We start from the raw sequence: 16,429 nt of genomic DNA, 5'->3' as shown, positions 1-16,429 counted from the left end.
GATCGCGTCGAGTTTGTTCGTTAATTATTGTACTGCCGCGCGGGCCGAGCATGTTTTTCTAGAAAACCGCGGTATTTAACACTTCCTGAGTCAGCCGGCCACATTTTCACGACGAATTGATTAGGCGTCGCATGAACCATTGCGGTTGGACATTTATATTTATAGGGCCCGGGCCGTATTTTTAGACGCCGGCTTATTTGCGTATCTATGCTGATTTGCGATAAAAACGGCGAAATTCATTACAACGACATTCGGGTCTGGACTTAGACTTAGCGTGTGACCACACGAAAATTACCACCCGGGGCCCACGGCGCCTGGTACACGTATTACTCACATTACTCACGCAAACCTTTCGGCCAAACAACAGGCAAAACACTCCGTTCACTGGCCTGCGTCAGAGCGCCGAAAATCCGAAATCAATATAAACGATTTTAATTGATCCGGATCAAAACAAAGTGGAGCAAAACAGACAATGGGGGAATTCTAGGGGAGCGTATCTTTCCGCATTGTAAAAACTTTTCCAAACCAAACTGGCTCCACGCTCGCCCTGCACCCGGCAATTAGAGCCTTTTGTCTGAGTCCCATCGAATCCCACGGAGACAAGACTATGTCTCCGAGTCACAGCAGCCGCGCATGCGCATATCAAAACCCAGACATAGATGGATCGTAGGGGACTTGATGCGGAATCGGACTCGGATTCGGATGGCGTCAGCCGAAGAGAGTTTGGCTACGTCGAAAATGTCGCAGCGATTCCTCCGAACTTGCGTCATAAATGGGAGCCTCGGCTGGGCCCGAAAGCAAATTTTCACATTTGGGTGCGAATAATGCGGCGGGTGCGTATATAAGGCAAGGGTTCTCCGCAGCAAAGCACACAGAACTCGCCAGACGTTCAGAGCAATCAAATCAGAGCACCCATCTTATCAAAGGATAATACAATATCACCCCAGGATTTTAACCTCAGCCAAATCAACCACTTGCTACAATGGATCTTAAGGTAAGCTTGGCTATAGAGAGCTGCCCGAGAGAACCCAGCTCACCCAGCCCCTCTCCCCGCAGCAATTGTACTCCTGGTTCTGCCTGCTGGTCAGCATCATCATCTGCAAGGTGTCCGAGGCCAAGCCCACCTACTACGACCTGGATAGCTACGAGACCTACGACACGGACCGCTACGATGGCTCCTCATACGCGCTCACCTACGGGAAACCCCTCACGGATAATAGGCTCAAGAAGCTGAATCCGGGCTACTACTATGTGGACGGTGGCTACATTGCGCCGGTGGCCGCCAGTGCGGGCTACACCCGCCGCGAGGGAAGCTCCGAGGGCGGCGCCCTGCCCCACAACGTCAAGTTCACGCCCATTGTGCGCGTCCGGCAGACGAAGACCAAGCGCAAGAAGCTGTTCGTGCCCAACTTCTTCGGCTAGAGAGCTCCTGCGGTCCTCCTGCCGGGACTGAGAGTACAGACTGAGGATGATTAGAGTAGGCTTAGCTGTAGAGTTAGTCGCGTGGCTCCCACACCAAAAAGTACCTTGTACCTTGTATTGTTACCTATTTTATACGCGGCCAAAGCGGTGACCAAATTATATATTTATATACCCAAATCCAAACAAATAAAAATACGCAAGTTAATGAACAAAATTTATCATCTAAATAATCTCTTTGCGGTTACAACCTGAAAGGGTGACCACATGAGTGGGAATCGTGAAACTTAAATTAAAATATATTTTTAGAACAAATGGCGACACGAAAGTCGGGACCGTAATTTTGAGTTCAAAAACAAGAGCATGTCTTTGCTCCCAAGCCGGATTCGTTCGGTTACCAAAATTGAACGAAATCCAATCGATCTTTAACATTGGAACCAGACTTATTGCTCGGCAGTAAACGCTTTCGCTGATAACGCCCCCACTCCTAATGAAAAGTGCCGTACAGAATTTTATGAACCGTAAAGTGTATATTTAATTTGGCGATTCGGTGCTAATTGACCACTTAGGCGATTTAATGAAATCAGAATAGCATTTATTATTATTTATACATGGTGTACGGTAAACACTTCTAGATGATGTGGTCATTTAAAATAAATAAAGTGTAAAGTAGGAAGATGTTTTCGTGTCAGCGTCCTTGGTAATCTTGTTAAATGCGTTTTTATTGTTGGAAAAGAAATTAGTAAGTGCTCTTGAATTTATAACGGGTAAACAGAAACAGGGGAAAAAGGTTTAGTAAATACTTTTTAGATTTTTCGTGTTCCCTGCATATTTTCATTCATAAATTCAAAGTAAATTGTGAAAAGTGCTTACCTCTCAGTTTCGGAAGAAAATCTAAAAACATTTTATATATAACTTTCAAATAAATGCTTTTAAGTCCACAAGCCATGTTCACTAGGTAGACAATCATATATAGATTTTAAAATTCCTAAATGTAAAATAATTAGACTTCAAAGGAACTTTATCAATGCCTAAATGTCCGTTAGGGATTTTGAATCCTTCGATACCGGAAGTTACAAAACCGCCATTCGTCCAGGGCTGCCCAGCGATAACCGTAACATGCATCGATGACTTCATTGTAAACCATCGGTCTATCGATATAACAGCTGTCGTCATTTCAGTAAGAAGAGGAGAGATTTGCAAATTTACAAAGAAACCAGGAGAAATTCAGCGTCGCCCAAGATGAGCTTCATGCAACCGAGTCCCGTTAAGTACGCGTGCTCCTGCGGCATCCTGAACCCGATCAACAAGCTCTTCTTCTGCCGCCACTGCCCCAAGCTGCGCTGCGGCTTCTGCGTGACGCACGAGATAGAGTCCCATTTCTGCTCCAACTGCCTGGAGAACATCCCGTCCACGGAGGTAAGATCGGTATTTATAATAACATGCAAGCATATGTATGTTCTCTGCCTGTCTACAGGTGGTAACCCAACGATGAATTTAACACGTTAATAAGTAGTTCACTAGATATTGAGAACTGCACACATATGCGTGTACTTTCCCATAGTGGCTGTGAATCAAGTTACTTATTTGCATTTCTTTTAGGCACGCCACAAGAAAAACTGCTGCGCCAACTGCTTCGACTGTCCCTGCTGTCAGCACACCCTGTCCGCCCGAGCCTCCACCGTGCCAGTGGTGCGCAAGACGGAGGAGGCCAAGGACGCCAAGGATGGCGGTGACTCCAAGGGCGACGCCACGCCTCCTGTTCCGGCGAGCAGCAAGCCCTCGGCGGTGCCCACTACTAAGAAGATGTACTATCTCTCCTGTCTGTCCTGCCGCTGGACAACCCGGGACGTGGGCATCCCCGACCAGGGCGTGGCCACGGGCACCTGGCCGGACAACGAGTGCCTGTATCAGGCGCGATTCAACGCTCTGGTCGAGTACTTCCAGGCTGTGGTGCTGCAGGAGAAGCAAGAGAAGCTGGAGTTCATGCGGCGAAAGGCGCCCAAGCAGCACAAGTTTCCCAGCCTGACGGATCGCACTGGTCTGACCGTATCACTCATTCGCCGTCAGATCGGCTGGAACGACAAGGTGCCCAAGGCCAAGGCCGTGATCACGCCGGCGGAAGCCACGGCCGAGGTGGAGGGCCTGCCGGCGAACATATTTACGGAACCGCTGAACCTGCGCAATATCACGACGATCACCCAGCGTCACAGCCAGCCGGCGGACCAACCTACTGATGTAGGCAGCCTGTATCCGCAACGGCGATCGCTGTGGATCAAGCGGTCGCTGCGATGCCGGCAGTGCGAGCACAACTTGATCAAGCCGGAATACCATCCCACGTCGATCAAGTACCGCATCCAGCTCTTCGCCAGCTACCATGTTCCCGAGGTTGTGATGGTGCGATGCGAGCAGCCGCTGTTGCCCGGCAAGAGCAACGCCATCCTGCTGAAGCTCACCAATCCAACCATGTACGACATGACCATTCGCCTGTTGACCGCAGCTCCTCCTGAGGATCCGCAACTGTCAACGGAGACCACTCGTGTTGCAAAGGAGGAACCGATCTCCTCCTCACCTCTCCTTAAGGCTGTAGGCATCACCTTGTCGCGTCAGAACTCAACCCGGGAGGTTAAGCGAGACGTGGTAGATATGTCCAACGCCGAGATAGTGCCGTTGGAGAGCGAGTTCGTGCTCAGCCAGCGCGATGATTCCAAGGAGTTTGATGAGTATGTGCAGCTGCCCACAGAGGAGCCCAAGTTCATTGTCTGGCGCAAGGGCCACAAGGTGCTCTTACGACTCCAGTTTACGCCAGCAGAGGATCTGCCCGCGAGCACGGACGTTGTGCTGGGCTTCTATCTGCAGTACACGTACGTCAACACCGTAACCAATGCGTCCGAGAAGAAGGAGCCCACCACCCATGCGCTCCACTCCAGGGTGTTCATCACCGCAGGCGCCACTGAGCCGAAGGCCAACTAAAATGGAAACTTAAATACCCAATTAGCATACTAATCGAACTTATCAGAAACATAATGCTTTATGAAAGCTAGGAAAATATGTATTTATTTATTAATCCATTCGCGAAAAGCAGCTAGTATTAAAGATGATTAAACCGCTTGTTCTAACCTACTACTGCTTAGTTTTTGGATGCAGGAGTAGCTAGGCCAGTCCACTTCTCGCTCTCGGCCCACAGGAACTTTCCAACCTTATCGTCCAAGGCAGCGGGGGCCACAGCCTTTGGCTTGCAGTCGCTGAAGTATACGCCGGTGACTTCCTTCAGTTCCGGGTCGAGAGCAGCATAAATCGAGGTTTGTGCTCCACTTTTGGGTGTCTTCAAGAGCGGCCAAATCATAGGCTTGAAGAAGAATCTAAAGTTTTGATATTACTAACAGAGTTCTTTCTTCCCCTAGCTTGCATTTACTTCACGAAATTGGTCTGGAAGAAGGCCCAGTTCCTGGTCAGTTCCGTGTCCACAACGCCCGGATGTAGAGAGTTGACTGTGACACCAGTGCCCTCCAAGCGCTTGGCCAATTCCCGGGAGAACAGGATGTTGGCTAACTTGCTCTGGCTGTAGGCTAGCCCCTCGTCATAGGACTTCTCGCTGTTCAGGTCGTCCACGTTCATAGTGCCACGCGTATGGGCCAGACTGGAAACGACGACAATGCGACTTGGAGCCGATTTCTGGAAAGTTTACGTGATGGTTATCTGATTGTTATCTGGTTAGTCTAAACCACTCATACCTTCAGCACGTCGAGCAGGAGGTTAGTCAGCAGAAAGTGCCCGATGTGGTTGACTCCCAATTGCAGTTCGAAGCCGTCCTTGGTCAAAGTCTTGGGGCAGCGCATCACGCCGGCGTTATTGATCAGGACATCGAGCCTACTCTGCTCCTTCTTGAAGCTAACAAGGGAATAACTATAAGATCCATATAAACTAGGGGCTCCTCTGGTTAGCTTACCCAGCTGCGAATTCACGGATGGATTCCAAGGAACTCAAGTCAAGTTCCCGGGAGAATATATTCTGGTTATTCGTCTCCTTTATGATGTCCTTGCGGGCCTTTTCACAGCGGTTCATATCCCTGCAGGCCAGGTACACAGTTCCTCCGCGCCTGGCAATCTCCAGAGCCGTCTCCTTGCCAATGCCGGTGTTGGCTCCCGTGACAATGAACACTTTTCCGGTCTCATCGGTGACCTTCTTGAACTGCCCTCCCTGCATATAGTCCCTATAGACATGACAATATGGTGAAATTCGGTTAGCCACAAGTGGCAAATCACAATTGCGAGTCATGAACTCATCGTCATCGCTCATTTCATAATTTGCAGAATATATTCAGGAAACTTACTTCAAGAGGTAGATACCCACGCCGATAATAGCCGGCCACAGTATGAGGGGGCTCAATAAACAATCTATGAAAGTGCACATTTTGAATATATTTTATTTTGTCTGCTGTCCAGGGTGTTGTCAGTTGTGGGTTCACTCGGAGTATGTCGGGCGCTACGAAAAGTAGCTGTTGAAATACTACTCGGCTACTGCGGTACACACATATATAATCGCTAATTCTCATGGACTCACATAGGTACATGACGATATGAAAACAATCAAAAGGCGAAGAGAAATGTCTCTTAAATAAGAGAAAAGTCTGTTTTACTACGGGGTGGAAATTCAGCCGATCAATGCTTAAATGTGCAATTTTAATAAATAACATAAGCGGAAACCACTTTAAAAATATTATTGTTTCCTGTCATCAGCATGACTATATTCAAACATTTCAAAACAACGATGTCCGTCCGTTTAGTTTTTTTGTATTTTGTTTATTTTCTGAAATATTCTGATTGTTCTAAGGAACCACGATATGTTAAATAAATATTGATAGCTTTAATGCAGAATTCAATTTTCTGAGCTTTTGAATGTACTACGAACCTTAAAAATATGTATTTATTAGTTTTAATCGTATCTCAATTAATTCCCTTTAGACTCCGTTTTATTGTCGTCGTCCTTGCTGATAAGGACATGAAGACTAACCCGCTTTCTCTAGTAACCGCTTACTTAAAATTGGTATTTGCGTTATATTATTTATTGAGTAAAATGAACTTCCTCAGAGACGAATTGACTGGTAGACTTTTTGTAAGAATTTCAAGGCAGGACATTTTTATGTGTCAAACATTTTATTATTTAAGAAAAAGTTCAAAACCTATATAGCTATATATATCGCCTTCTCCATACGTAAAAAAAAAATTAAATACTAGCTGCTTATCGCTTATTTTTAGTGTTGAAGTAAACAACGTCGTGTCCGAAAATTTGAATTACCAAATATATATGGAATAAAAAATAAAAAATAATTATTAGTTTTTATAAGTAAGCCTACAGTGTACAAATAAATAAATAAATATAAAATAATTATGTAGTTCTTGTAGTTCTTTCTTCAACACAATGTATATGTGTTCACGCCAGTCCACTTTTCACTCTCTGCCCATAGGAACTTGGCAGTGCTCTCGTCCTTGGCAGCTGCTGACACATCCTTGAGCTTGCAGTCGCTGAAGTAGAGTCCAGAGATTCCGTCCAGCTCGGGGTCCAAAGCAGCGTAGAGGGTGGTCTGCGCTCCGCTCCGAGGCGTCTTGTAAAAGGTCCATTGCAAAGGCTTCACCAATATTCTAGGAACAGCGAAAAATTTCTAGTTCAAAAAAGGCCTAACCCAAAACATACTTAGCAATGGGCTTCCCCCAGAAGTTCCAGTTCCTCGTCAGCTCCGTGTCCACAACTCCGGGATGCAGGCAACTAGTCGTGACCCCAGTTCCCTCCAGACGCCTGGCCAATTCCCGGGTAAACAGGACGTTGGCCAGTTTACTCTGGCTGTAGGCACCGATCCTACTGTACGATTTCTCGCTGTTCAGATCATCAATGTTGATGGAACCCTGGGTGTGTGCCAGGCTGGAAACGTTTACGATGCGACTGGGTGCGGTTTTCTAAGAGGTTTATTGAGGTGTTATGAAAGTAGAAAGTCCCTTAATGCCAAATTTACCTTCAGAACATCCAGCAGCAGGTGGGTGAGCAGGAAGTGTCCCATGTGGTTAACCCCCAGATGCATCTCGAAGCCATCCTTGGTCAGAGTCTTGGGGCAGTGCATCACTCCTGCGTTGTTGATCAGGACATGAAGCTTGTCCTGCTCCTTCTTGAATCTAATTTACAGGATAAATTCCTATAGCTTACGCGTATTTACTGACTAGTTATGTTTGCCTACCCAGCAGCGAATTTACGAATAGATTCCAGTGAACTCAAGTCCAGAAGGCGGCCGAAAACCTTTGGGTTTTTCGACTCCCTGACGATGTCCTGGCAGGCCTTTTCACATCGGCTCATGTCCCTGCAGACCAAGTACACGGTTCCTCCGCGCTTGGCGATCTCCAGAGCCGTCTCCTTGCCGATTCCAGTGTTGGCCCCGGTGACAATGAACACCTTGCCCGTCTCATCGGTCTGCTTGGTGAACTGGCCGCCCTGCATGTACTTCCTGAAATTCAATTGTGGAATTGTGTGTTTCACAAGTAATGGCGAGTTATTATACTGAAATTACCTCAGAAAATAGGCAGCTACTCCGATGACAATCAGGCTTATAAAAAGGCCACATACCAAAAAAAAGAAGAAAATAGGCAACAAAAACCAACAAGCACAGCAGCAACAGCAGCTTAGTATGCAAAGACAACAGATAGCCAAATCGCACATCCTTACTGCCTGGTTACTTTCAGTTGAGTGACCTCCCAGTGAATGCGAGCTTGGCGACTCCGGCTGTGTTTTAAATACCGAGGATTCTGCGTTGAGAAAAATATGTAATCTCTTACTCTGAATGTTGAAGTAACTAACGCCCATTCCGAAAATTGGAATAACCCATATATTTAGATATATTTAGTGGAGCTCTTCATGAATCAACAGTATGTTTTATCACAGTATTACTCTAACGAGCTAGAATACTCTCAATAATGTGCTTCACAGTTTCGAGATCTTATTCATTCGAATTCCTATGATTCGCATCATGTGAACACGTTCAAAAAATTCCAGCCCATGTCTCAAAGAGGCTACTGCGTTTAAAAAATAAAATAAAATTTAACTTTGTTAAAATTAATTAATAGTTCACTAATTGATAATACTCCCTGAGTGCCCATTAGTATAGCGAATGTCGACCTCATCAACTGTGGAAACGCTATCTCGGAAACTATAAGAAATCTTTAATATTGGGATTAAACATGCAGATTCTTGGGATTCCTGCGCAATGCAGGTTTGTTTCATTGGAGTGTCATGGCCAATTTTCAGTCTAAATTGTTTTCCTAAACTTGTATTTCTTTTTTTTACAATATTCTGAAACTCAGGTTAGCTAAAGCTGTTTTGTTAATGCTTTTCTATAGATCTCTTTGGCCGGACGTAAGAATTTACATATATTTAGACCCTAATGAGACGGAAGAGTCTAGATCGATATGGCTCATTCCAGGAAAAGATTACATTTTCTGATGAATCTAAAATAAAATATGTTAGTTACTTATCGCTTATTTTTAATATGGAAATAAACAAGTCGTTTTCATCAACTGGATTTACCAAATATATGTGGGCATATTTAGTTACGCACCCTTCTGATACGAAAAGTTGCCATTAGTTTTGAGTGTTCAAAGTCTTTTTTATTTTATAAAATTAAAGTATTAAATAATGAAATGGCGGGTGATGGAATAGTGAATTTCTTTAATCCAATTTAGACGTATTCACGCCAGTCCACTTTTCACTCTCTGCCCAAAGGAACTTTCCAGTCTTCTCGTCCTTGGCAGCCGCTGACACATCCTTGGGCTTGCAGTCGCTGAAGTAGAGTCCAGAGACCTCCTTCAGCGCGGGGTCCAAGGCGGCGTAGAGGGTGGTCTGCGCTCCATTCCGAGGCGTCTTGAATAGAACCCACTGCAAAGGTCTCACCAGTGACCTAGGATACGACGGTTAGTATCCAGTGCAGACAATGGATAAGTAGTAACTTACCTCGCAAAAATGTTCTCCAAAAACTTCCAGTTCCTCGTCAGCTCCGTGTCCACAGCGCCGGGATGCAAGGAGTTAGTGGTGACCCCAGTTCCCTCCAGACGCTTGGCCAGTTCCCGGGTAAACAGGACGTTGGCCAGTTTACTCTGGCTGTAGGCACCGATCCTACTGTACGATTTCTCGCTGTTCAGATCATCAATGTTGATGGAACCCTGGGTGTGTGCCAGGCTGGATACGTTTACGATGCGACTGGGTGCGGTTTTCTAAGAGGTTATCAAGTCATCAATAAGGTGTCATAAAGGTAGGAGGTCCCTTAATGCCAAGTTTACCTTCAGAACATCCAGCAGCAGGTGGGTGAGCAGGAAGTGGCCCATGTGGTTAACCCCCAGCTGCATCTCGAAGCCATCCTTGGTCAGAGCCTTGGGGCAGTGCATGACTCCTGCATTGTTGATCAGGACATGAAGCTTGTCCTGCTCCTTCTTGAAACTGATGTACAAGCACATTAGCTAAAGACGTATTTATTGATCAGTTGTGTTTGCTTACCCAGCGGCGAATTTACGGATGGAATCCAGAGAACTCAAGTCCAACTCGCGGGCGAAAATGTTGGTGTTATTCGACTCCCTGACGATGTCCTGGCGGGCCTTTTCGCAGCGGTTCATATCCCTGCAGGCCAAGTACACGGTTCCTCCGCGCTTGGCGATCTCCAGAGCCGTCTCCTTGCCAATGCCGGTGTTGGCACCGGTGACAATGAACACCTTGCCTGTCTCATCGGTCTGCTTGGTGAACTGGCCGCCCTGCATGTACTTCCTGAAGTTCAATTTGCGTATTACTCACACGAGGAAAAGCTATTTCATGCCTTAATACCTCAAAAAATACACAGCTCCTCCGATGAGGGCCGGCCAAAAAAGCAGGGGGCTCACACAACAAGTCCAACAGCCCATATTTATTTATTACTATTTGGTCTTCGGTTACTGCCAGTTGTGGGATCTCTCAGGGAATGGCGGCTAAGCCGGCTCCACCTGTCTTTTAAATACCCCGGGTGCTATCTGTGAGAAAGTACACGACAGCCACAAAGTGCTTACTCACGATGAGAACATTTGGAAGTTACGAGAAGAGAACGCTGTGGGTTGCAGGGAAGAGCAAATTCGCAATGCTTTGAAATATTACGTATACGTGTGCACTCAGGGCCGAATATAAATCGGTCTGAGCGAACTTAGCCGAAGTCTCGTTGTGGCAAACAGCTTGTTAAACAGTTTGTTCAAACGCCAGTTTATTTATAGACCTAGTCAAATATCATCGAACTGCTAGTAAGCCCCTGAAACAATTTCATTTTATTTCAAAACTGTAACGACATTTTCATAAGAAAATGTAGTGCAATCGAAGTTTGAATTTGTTTCCTAGCAAAAAGTAAAATTTAAAAAAATACTAAAATATTGATTTTGTACATGTTTATACCCTTGCAGAGGGTATTATGATATATAGATATTGTCTCTAAGTTTTAAAGCTGTCGAGATGAAACTTTCCCAAGAGTCGTCTTTCTTTTGCAGGTAGTACGTAAGTTGGAACTAGCCGGATCGGAAAACTATATCTATAGTTCCCATAGGAATAAAAGGGAAAACAAGAAAAGAAATTAACTTCGGAAAGCCGATACCCTTGCAGTTATAAGAAATGATCAACATAAGTAACACCATTAAATTATTAATTGTTTCTCGGACCTTTTCTTTGACAGCTATATGTTAGAGTCGTCCGATTTCTATTAAACTTAATTCGAAAGTATTAAAAATATGACATGATATTCCCAATATTACAAGATGATATGCCAAAAAACTCCGAAGCTATAATTTGTTTCATATTATTTTCCCACCAATTTTCCGATCGCTTCTATGGCAGCTTTATGATGCAGTCGTTCGATTTGTCGTTACTAACATTGATTATTTCTTATAACTGCAAGGTATACAAACTTCGGCTTGCCGAAATTAACTTCCTTTCTTGTTAAACTAAGATATACATATGTCAGGGAATGTTTTCCAAGGTATTTCTCCGATAAGAATCCCCAATTTTGATTATGATAGCAATTACAGAACCACGTCGTAATTAATCCAATTTCGAGCTGTCTAGGCCAGTCCACTTTTCGCTCTCAGCCCACAGTAACCCGGCGGTTTCATCATTCTGGGCGGCCGGAGAAGGTTCCTCTTCTTGGCAGTTGTGGAAATACTTTCCGGTTACCTTTTCCAAATCCCGATCTAGGGACAGGAATATGGAGGTCTGGGCTCCGCTCTTGGGGGTCTTCAGAATGGGCCACATCAGAGGCTTTAAAACATATCTAAACGGGATCCAATAATAGGTGAAATAATCAATAAAAAGTTTTTGGTAACTCACCGTATAAAGTAACCCTTTAAGGTATTCCAGTCCCTGGCCAGTTCTGTATCAACGGATCCAGGGTTTAGGGCGTTGACCGTGACACCTGTTCCTCCCAATCGTTTTGCCAACTCCCTGGTGAACAGAACATTGGCCAACTTGCTCTGGCTGTAGGCATCAATTTCATTGTACGACTTTTCACTATTCAGATCATCGAAGTTGATGGTGCCCCTGGTATGTGCCACGCTGGAGAGGACCACAATTCGACTGGGGGCCGTTTTCTGAAACATAAACCTATATCAGTCGTCTGTCATAATAAGTCCATCGCAATTGCAGTACCTTTAAAACATCCAGCAACAGGTTGGTCAGCAGAAAGTGACCCATGTGGTTAACGCCCAGCTGCGATTCAAAGCCATCCTTGGTCAGTCTTCGAGGACACCTCATGATCCCAGCATTGTTGATGAGCACATGCAACTTATCCTGCTCTCGCTTGAAGCTAAATTAAGGAAGATCTTGAGTTGTATTATTGAATTCTTATAAATGGTAATGCCACGAACCCAGCAACGAATTTACGAACTGAGTCCAGTGAGTTCAGATCCAGTTCCCGAGAGAAAACATTCTGGTTGTTAGTTTCCTTGACAATCTCTAGGCGGGCCTCTTCACATCTCTTCAGATCTCTGCAAGCCATATAAACGGTTCCACCCCGTTTCGCCAGTTCCCGAACCGTTTCCTTCCCGATTCCGGCATTTGCACCGGTAACGATGAATACCTTACCCGTTTCATCGGTGTGCTTTTTGAACTGTATGCCCTGCTTACGATGCCTGCAAAATTGTTTAGGATTGTTTTATCTTATGTATCTCAATAGTTTAAAGACTTACCTAGTGTACAAAACAAGCGCTCCCAATATTATAGGAAAAAGTAATACCGGGCTTAATAGACAACCAATTAAAAAACACATTTTTCAATCACTATATTCCTCTCAAAGAAGTCTGGTGTGTTCACATAAGGTTCTTCCTTTGCCATATGCCATCAAAACTGCTACTCTCTTTATATAAATACTTTTCAATAGGTGTTACTCTCCGTGATCAGCAATAACGAAAAGTCACGATGATTCAATTGCCAAAGTTGCAAGAGAATACAGTCATCGCGATAAGAGCGAATATAGTATGAGAGAATTCTTGTTTAAAGGTTCCCAAAGAGCGGGTAGGTTTTAGTTCCAATACAGATAAGAGCGTTTTCGCAAGCACCAGGAGATATTTAGAGCTTTTTTAAAGTTAGTTATATTTAAATTTAAATTTCACACATTTCAGAATTATTCCAAATATGATAAATAATATGAGAAATTCATAAAGGAATTAAAATTGGAAAACTTATTTGACAAATGTAGGCTTAACAATGTTTAAGGTTGGTGCAAGGACCTTAAGATCTCATGATATATTCCACTTAAAATACTTCATATTATATACATTCAAATGCTAATATTCGTCCACTTCTCACTCTCCGCCCACAGAAACTCGGCGTCATCGTCATATTGGGCGGCGGACCCAACATGCTTTGGCTTGCAATCACTGAAGTATTTTCCCGAGACGTTTTTCAAACTGGGATCCAGAGCCACATACAGTGACGTCTGAGCTCCACTTCTGGCAGTCTTTATAAAAATCCAAATAAAGGGTGCAATGAGCATTCTATAGGAAAACATTAATTAATAGCTTCTTGAAGGTCAACCAATAAGTATACTTACTTTCCCCACTTCGATCCCAAGAATGGTGTATTTCGAAAGAGCTCCGTGTTCACCACACCAGGATGCAAAGCGTTCACCGTGACTCCAGTTCCCTCCAGACGTTTTGACAACTCCCTCGTGAAAAGGATGTTGGCCAACTTGCTCTGGCAATAGGCCCTCTTTCGATCATACGACTTTTCGCTGTTCAGATCATCTCGTTTGATTCGTCCGAACCGGTGGGCAATGCTGGACAGGACCACAATGCGACTGGGGGCGGAGCTCTTCAGGACGTCGAGGAGCAGAAGCGTGAGCAGGAAGTGACCCATGTGATTCACACCTATTTGCATTTCGAAGCCATCCTCCGTCAGCTTCTTGGGGCAGTCCATAATGCCCGCGTTGTTGATCAGAATGTGAAGTTTACCTTGCTCCTTCTTGAAGCTGTACAAAAATATTTATAAATTATATGCTTCCTTATATGATAACTGAAAGGGGACAGCTTACCCAGCTGCAAAGTTCCTTATGGACTTCATGGAGCACAGATCCAGTTCGCGCGCGAAAACGTTTTGATTGTTAGTAGCCTCGATGATCTCCTGGCGGGCCTGCTCGCACTTCCTCATATCGCGACAGGCCATGTATATGGTGGCTCCCCTGCGAGCCAGCTCCAGCACGGTCTCCTTGCCGATTCCCTGGTTGCAGCCTGTGACAATCACAACTCGGCCAGTCTCATCCGTCTTCTTGGTGAACTGGCCACCCTGCATATATTTCCTAAGGAAAAGCAATGGTTATCGGAACATCATTCGGGGTTTTTCAAGTTCACCTGAGAAAGTATATGCCAAAGGCAGAAAGTGTTGACCCATATACCAGTGGGCTTAGCAGGTAATCCTTAGTGGCACTCATTTTCCACTCCGAATGCTAGCAGCTCCAAGTGGCGACTGGCGACATGAGACCCACTTACACTTTTCTTTATACAATAATATTAAATGAAATGCATTTTGCAATGCCCATACTTGATACATTAATGGTCATGAGCCGGTAAAAATATAATTGGTAGCTTAAGGTCGGAGGGTTTACGATGTGCCAGTATCTGACGCCTTCAAGGCGGTCAAAGTTTCATACTTAGGTGTATGGCTTTGTTTAAATCGTTGTTTAATATGACTGAAAGATAATCCGAAGAATCAAAGCTTTCACGGCTTAATAATAAATTTATTTTATTTAAGTCTCAGGAGTTTTCTTATAAATTGTAAAAACTACTTTTAACTACCTGCCGTGTGACAGGTGATGCTTCATATCAACAACCTTATTGCGTGATAAAATGCATTAAGTAATTCGATTTTATTTCGATGTATGTATGTTGTCATATAATGATAGTTACTACCTCAAGGGTATACACATTTCGATTAGCTTTCTTCCCCGCATTTTTGGTTTCAGCCTTCCCCTTGTGTTTTCGACCACTTCGTTTATGTCCGTGTCGTTAACACCCGAATTCCAAGCAATTAATATCATATCCATGGCCAATTGAGCTTGGTGCTCACTTATACCCGGAGCCATGTCGCATAAAGGTGGCTTTCGCAGGCTCCGTAGTAAGCCCACCCAAACAATACATCGCTGGTTTTTCAAGGGGAGTGCCTGGGGCATTTACGCAATCGCCTGCGGATTCCACTTCTTCAAGCTTCACTACAATGAGCGAACCAACCAGGTGGAGGAGGCCCAGTACCATCGGATGTGGTCAAAGATTGTGGTGGCCATGAAGGTTGTGCTGGTGGCCAGCCAATACCTGCAGTACTTCGTCCTCGGCCTAGGCACATACATCCACATCAAGCTGGTGCACACCAGCAGCGCCCAGAACTTTGTGATGAGTGTCTTCATGCTGGCAATAGTCGTGAACGTCCTGCGCCGCCTGGTGGTCTTTCTGCACCTGAAAGCGGATCGCAGGTTTGTGGAGCACTCGGTCAATGAGATCCTGCAGATCACCAGCCTGATCGAGCGGAAGATCGGCATGGTATACAACTGCGATTTTGTGTTGGTGGGAGTGTATTTGTTCAAACTGTGGATACTCTACATCCTGCTGGATGCCCTGTGGAACAAGCCCTACTTCCTGGTAGTTAACTTCCTGTACTGGGTGCTGCTGGAGTACTGCTTTGCAGGGTACTTCATCTACCAGCTGATCCTGCTCAGCTGGTATCGCACCATCATCCTGTTCCTACAGCGCTTTGTCGAGGACAACGAGATTCGTCAGGATATCGGGGCCCATTACCATCAGCGGCTGTTCCTGCTTTTTGAGCTGCATCTCCGCATCAACAATCTCCACAAATACGTCAAGGACAATTTGTCCTGGCTCTCGACTTCTATTTACCTTATGATCTTCACCTGCATCTTCAACATGGAGCTTCTCATAGAGTGCAGCCTGTTCGCCGAGGACGAGTTCGAGAACAAGATCTACATTATTGCCGATGGTTGCTTGGGACCCGTGTTCATCCCGATCCTATATGTCCTTATGCTGGGGATGTGCACTGACAGGATCCGCGATGCTGAGCTACAGCTACAGCAGCTGATCGTCATCACCCAGGCCCTGTATATGAGGAAAGTGAAGCCCCGCCTGCAAACCGCAGTGGTTCTCGACAACGAGGTGAGAGCGTTCTTGAACTGCCTAATATCAGTAACTCATGAATCATTTTCAGCACACTTCCTTGATACTTCACCAGAAATTGGAACCGCTCCAAAATATGATCATTTTGGATATCACCTGCGATCGTCAGTTCGCCATGGAATATATTCTTACGGTGATCCTGACAGCATTATCCCTTGTTCAGTATACCATATCATGTGGAAGGGATATTAGCGAGTGTTTGACTCATAAATAAATTGGAAATTTATGTTTAAAGGATCGGAATTCTCCTTTTTATACCCTTAACTATAAAACTTATATTAAAATGCTTTCAATGT

The 16,429-nt window shown here is 45.0% G+C and overlaps 7 protein-coding genes across 8 annotated transcripts; 3 read left to right on the top strand and 4 right to left on the bottom strand.

The window, feature by feature from the left end:
• Nucleotides 1–845: 845 nt before the first annotated feature.
• Nucleotides 846–1,622, top strand: LOC108029986 (uncharacterized). The gene is made up of 2 exons (XM_017102495.3): nucleotides 846–994; nucleotides 1,057–1,622. Exons 1-2 carry the CDS (start codon nucleotides 983–985, stop codon nucleotides 1,420–1,422), a joined length of 378 nt encoding a protein of 125 aa, XP_016957984.1. The 5' UTR covers nucleotides 846–982; the 3' UTR covers nucleotides 1,423–1,622.
• Nucleotides 1,623–2,560: 938 nt separating this feature from the next.
• On the top strand, nucleotides 2,561–4,542 carry LOC108030345 (dynactin subunit 4). The gene is made up of 2 exons (XM_017103210.3): nucleotides 2,561–2,838; nucleotides 3,022–4,542. Exons 1-2 carry the CDS (start codon nucleotides 2,662–2,664, stop codon nucleotides 4,390–4,392), a joined length of 1,548 nt encoding a protein of 515 aa, XP_016958699.1. The 5' UTR covers nucleotides 2,561–2,661; the 3' UTR covers nucleotides 4,393–4,542.
• LOC108030346 (retinol dehydrogenase 13) lies at nucleotides 4,450–5,913 on the bottom strand. The gene is made up of 5 exons (XM_044092201.2): nucleotides 5,753–5,913; nucleotides 5,369–5,632; nucleotides 5,154–5,310; nucleotides 4,835–5,094; nucleotides 4,450–4,781 (listed from the first exon to the last, which is right to left on the bottom strand). Exons 1-5 carry the CDS (start codon nucleotides 5,830–5,832, stop codon nucleotides 4,550–4,552), a joined length of 993 nt encoding a protein of 330 aa, XP_043948136.1. The 5' UTR covers nucleotides 5,833–5,913; the 3' UTR covers nucleotides 4,450–4,549.
• A 3,133-nt stretch (nucleotides 5,914–9,046) lies between these two features.
• Nucleotides 9,047–10,417, bottom strand: LOC108029891 (retinol dehydrogenase 13). Its single transcript, XM_017102381.3, has 5 exons — nucleotides 10,273–10,417; nucleotides 9,952–10,215; nucleotides 9,738–9,894; nucleotides 9,412–9,671; nucleotides 9,047–9,358 (listed from the first exon to the last, which is right to left on the bottom strand). Exons 1-5 carry the CDS (start codon nucleotides 10,347–10,349, stop codon nucleotides 9,130–9,132), a joined length of 987 nt encoding a protein of 328 aa, XP_016957870.1. The 5' UTR covers nucleotides 10,350–10,417; the 3' UTR covers nucleotides 9,047–9,129.
• Nucleotides 10,418–10,652: 235 nt separating this feature from the next.
• LOC108029875 (uncharacterized protein CG1339) lies at nucleotides 10,653–16,365 on the top strand. 2 transcript variants are annotated; one of them, XM_017102366.3, is made up of 3 exons: nucleotides 10,671–10,715; nucleotides 14,915–16,112; nucleotides 16,165–16,365. In XM_017102366.3, the coding sequence occupies exons 2-3, from the start codon at nucleotides 15,033–15,035 to the stop codon at nucleotides 16,345–16,347; spliced, it is 1,263 nt and encodes a 420-aa protein (XP_016957855.1). In that variant the 5' UTR covers nucleotides 10,671–10,715; nucleotides 14,915–15,032; the 3' UTR covers nucleotides 16,348–16,365. The 2 variants fall into 2 exon arrangements, 1 of the variants encoding a protein (XP_016957855.1); XR_006367677.2 differs by lacking the exons at nucleotides 14,915–16,112; nucleotides 16,165–16,365 and adding an exon at nucleotides 13,277–13,350 and having other exon boundaries at nucleotides 10,653–10,715.
• LOC108029950 (retinol dehydrogenase 13) lies at nucleotides 10,965–12,777 on the bottom strand. Its single transcript, XM_017102452.3, has 5 exons — nucleotides 12,645–12,777; nucleotides 12,324–12,587; nucleotides 12,106–12,262; nucleotides 11,788–12,047; nucleotides 10,965–11,731 (listed from the first exon to the last, which is right to left on the bottom strand). Exons 1-5 carry the CDS (start codon nucleotides 12,722–12,724, stop codon nucleotides 11,503–11,505), a joined length of 990 nt encoding a protein of 329 aa, XP_016957941.1. The 5' UTR covers nucleotides 12,725–12,777; the 3' UTR covers nucleotides 10,965–11,502.
• LOC108029919 (retinol dehydrogenase 12) lies at nucleotides 13,023–14,435 on the bottom strand. The gene is made up of 4 exons (XM_017102412.3): nucleotides 14,304–14,435; nucleotides 13,988–14,251; nucleotides 13,508–13,924; nucleotides 13,023–13,451 (listed from the first exon to the last, which is right to left on the bottom strand). Exons 1-4 carry the CDS (start codon nucleotides 14,381–14,383, stop codon nucleotides 13,235–13,237), a joined length of 978 nt encoding a protein of 325 aa, XP_016957901.1. The 5' UTR covers nucleotides 14,384–14,435; the 3' UTR covers nucleotides 13,023–13,234.
• Nucleotides 16,366–16,429: the final 64 nt, after the last annotated feature.

This window comes from Drosophila biarmipes, chromosome 2R, assembly GCF_025231255.1.
Source record: "Drosophila biarmipes strain raj3 chromosome 2R, RU_DBia_V1.1, whole genome shotgun sequence".
Classification (NCBI taxonomy): Eukaryota; Metazoa; Arthropoda; class Insecta; order Diptera; family Drosophilidae; genus Drosophila; species Drosophila biarmipes.
This window is presented reverse-complemented; position numbering and strand designations above follow the sequence as displayed.

Bases quoted from the DNA above. Each gene is read 5' to 3' on its own strand.
- LOC108030346 (XM_044092201.2), bottom strand. From the start codon at position 5,832: ATGTGCACTTTCATAGATTGTTTATTGAGCCCCCTCATACTGTGGCCG. The intron at 5,095-5,153 runs GTATGAGTGGTT...TAAACTTTCCAG, and splicing joins TCCTGCTCGACGTGCTGAAG to AAATCGGCTCCAAGTCGCAT. The intron at 4,782-4,834 runs GTAAATGCAAGC...TCAAAACTTTAG, and splicing joins TTCCAGACCAATTTCGTGAA to ATTCTTCTTCAAGCCTATGA.
- LOC108029919 (XM_017102412.3), bottom strand. From the start codon at position 14,383: ATGAGTGCCACTAAGGATTACCTGCTAAGCCCACTGGTATATGGGTCA. The intron at 14,252-14,303 runs GTGAACTTGAAA...GCTTTTCCTTAG, and splicing joins TTTGGCATATACTTTCTCAG to GAAATATATGCAGGGTGGCC. The intron at 13,452-13,507 runs GTAAGTATACTT...GTTTTCCTATAG, and splicing joins TTGGGATCGAAGTGGGGAAA to AATGCTCATTGCACCCTTTA.
- LOC108029875 (XM_017102366.3), top strand. From the start codon at position 15,033: ATGTCGCATAAAGGTGGCTTTCGCAGGCTCCGTAGTAAGCCCACCCAA. The intron at 16,113-16,164 runs GTGAGAGCGTTC...AATCATTTTCAG, and splicing joins CAGTGGTTCTCGACAACGAG to CACACTTCCTTGATACTTCA.
- LOC108029950 (XM_017102452.3), bottom strand. From the start codon at position 12,724: ATGTGTTTTTTAATTGGTTGTCTATTAAGCCCGGTATTACTTTTTCCT. The intron at 12,588-12,644 runs GTAAGTCTTTAA...ACAATTTTGCAG, and splicing joins GCGCTTGTTTTGTACACTAG to GCATCGTAAGCAGGGCATAC. The intron at 11,732-11,787 runs GTGAGTTACCAA...GATCCCGTTTAG, and splicing joins TTAAAGGGTTACTTTATACG to ATATGTTTTAAAGCCTCTGA.
- LOC108030345 (XM_017103210.3), top strand. From the start codon at position 2,662: ATGAGCTTCATGCAACCGAGTCCCGTTAAGTACGCGTGCTCCTGCGGC. The intron at 2,839-3,021 runs GTAAGATCGGTA...CATTTCTTTTAG, and splicing joins AGAACATCCCGTCCACGGAG to GCACGCCACAAGAAAAACTG.
- LOC108029891 (XM_017102381.3), bottom strand. From the start codon at position 10,349: ATGGGCTGTTGGACTTGTTGTGTGAGCCCCCTGCTTTTTTGGCCGGCC. The intron at 9,895-9,951 runs GTAAGCAAACAC...CTTGTACATCAG, and splicing joins ATCCGTAAATTCGCCGCTGG to TTTCAAGAAGGAGCAGGACA. The intron at 9,359-9,411 runs GTAAGTTACTAC...GTCGTATCCTAG, and splicing joins TTGGAGAACATTTTTGCGAG to GTCACTGGTGAGACCTTTGC.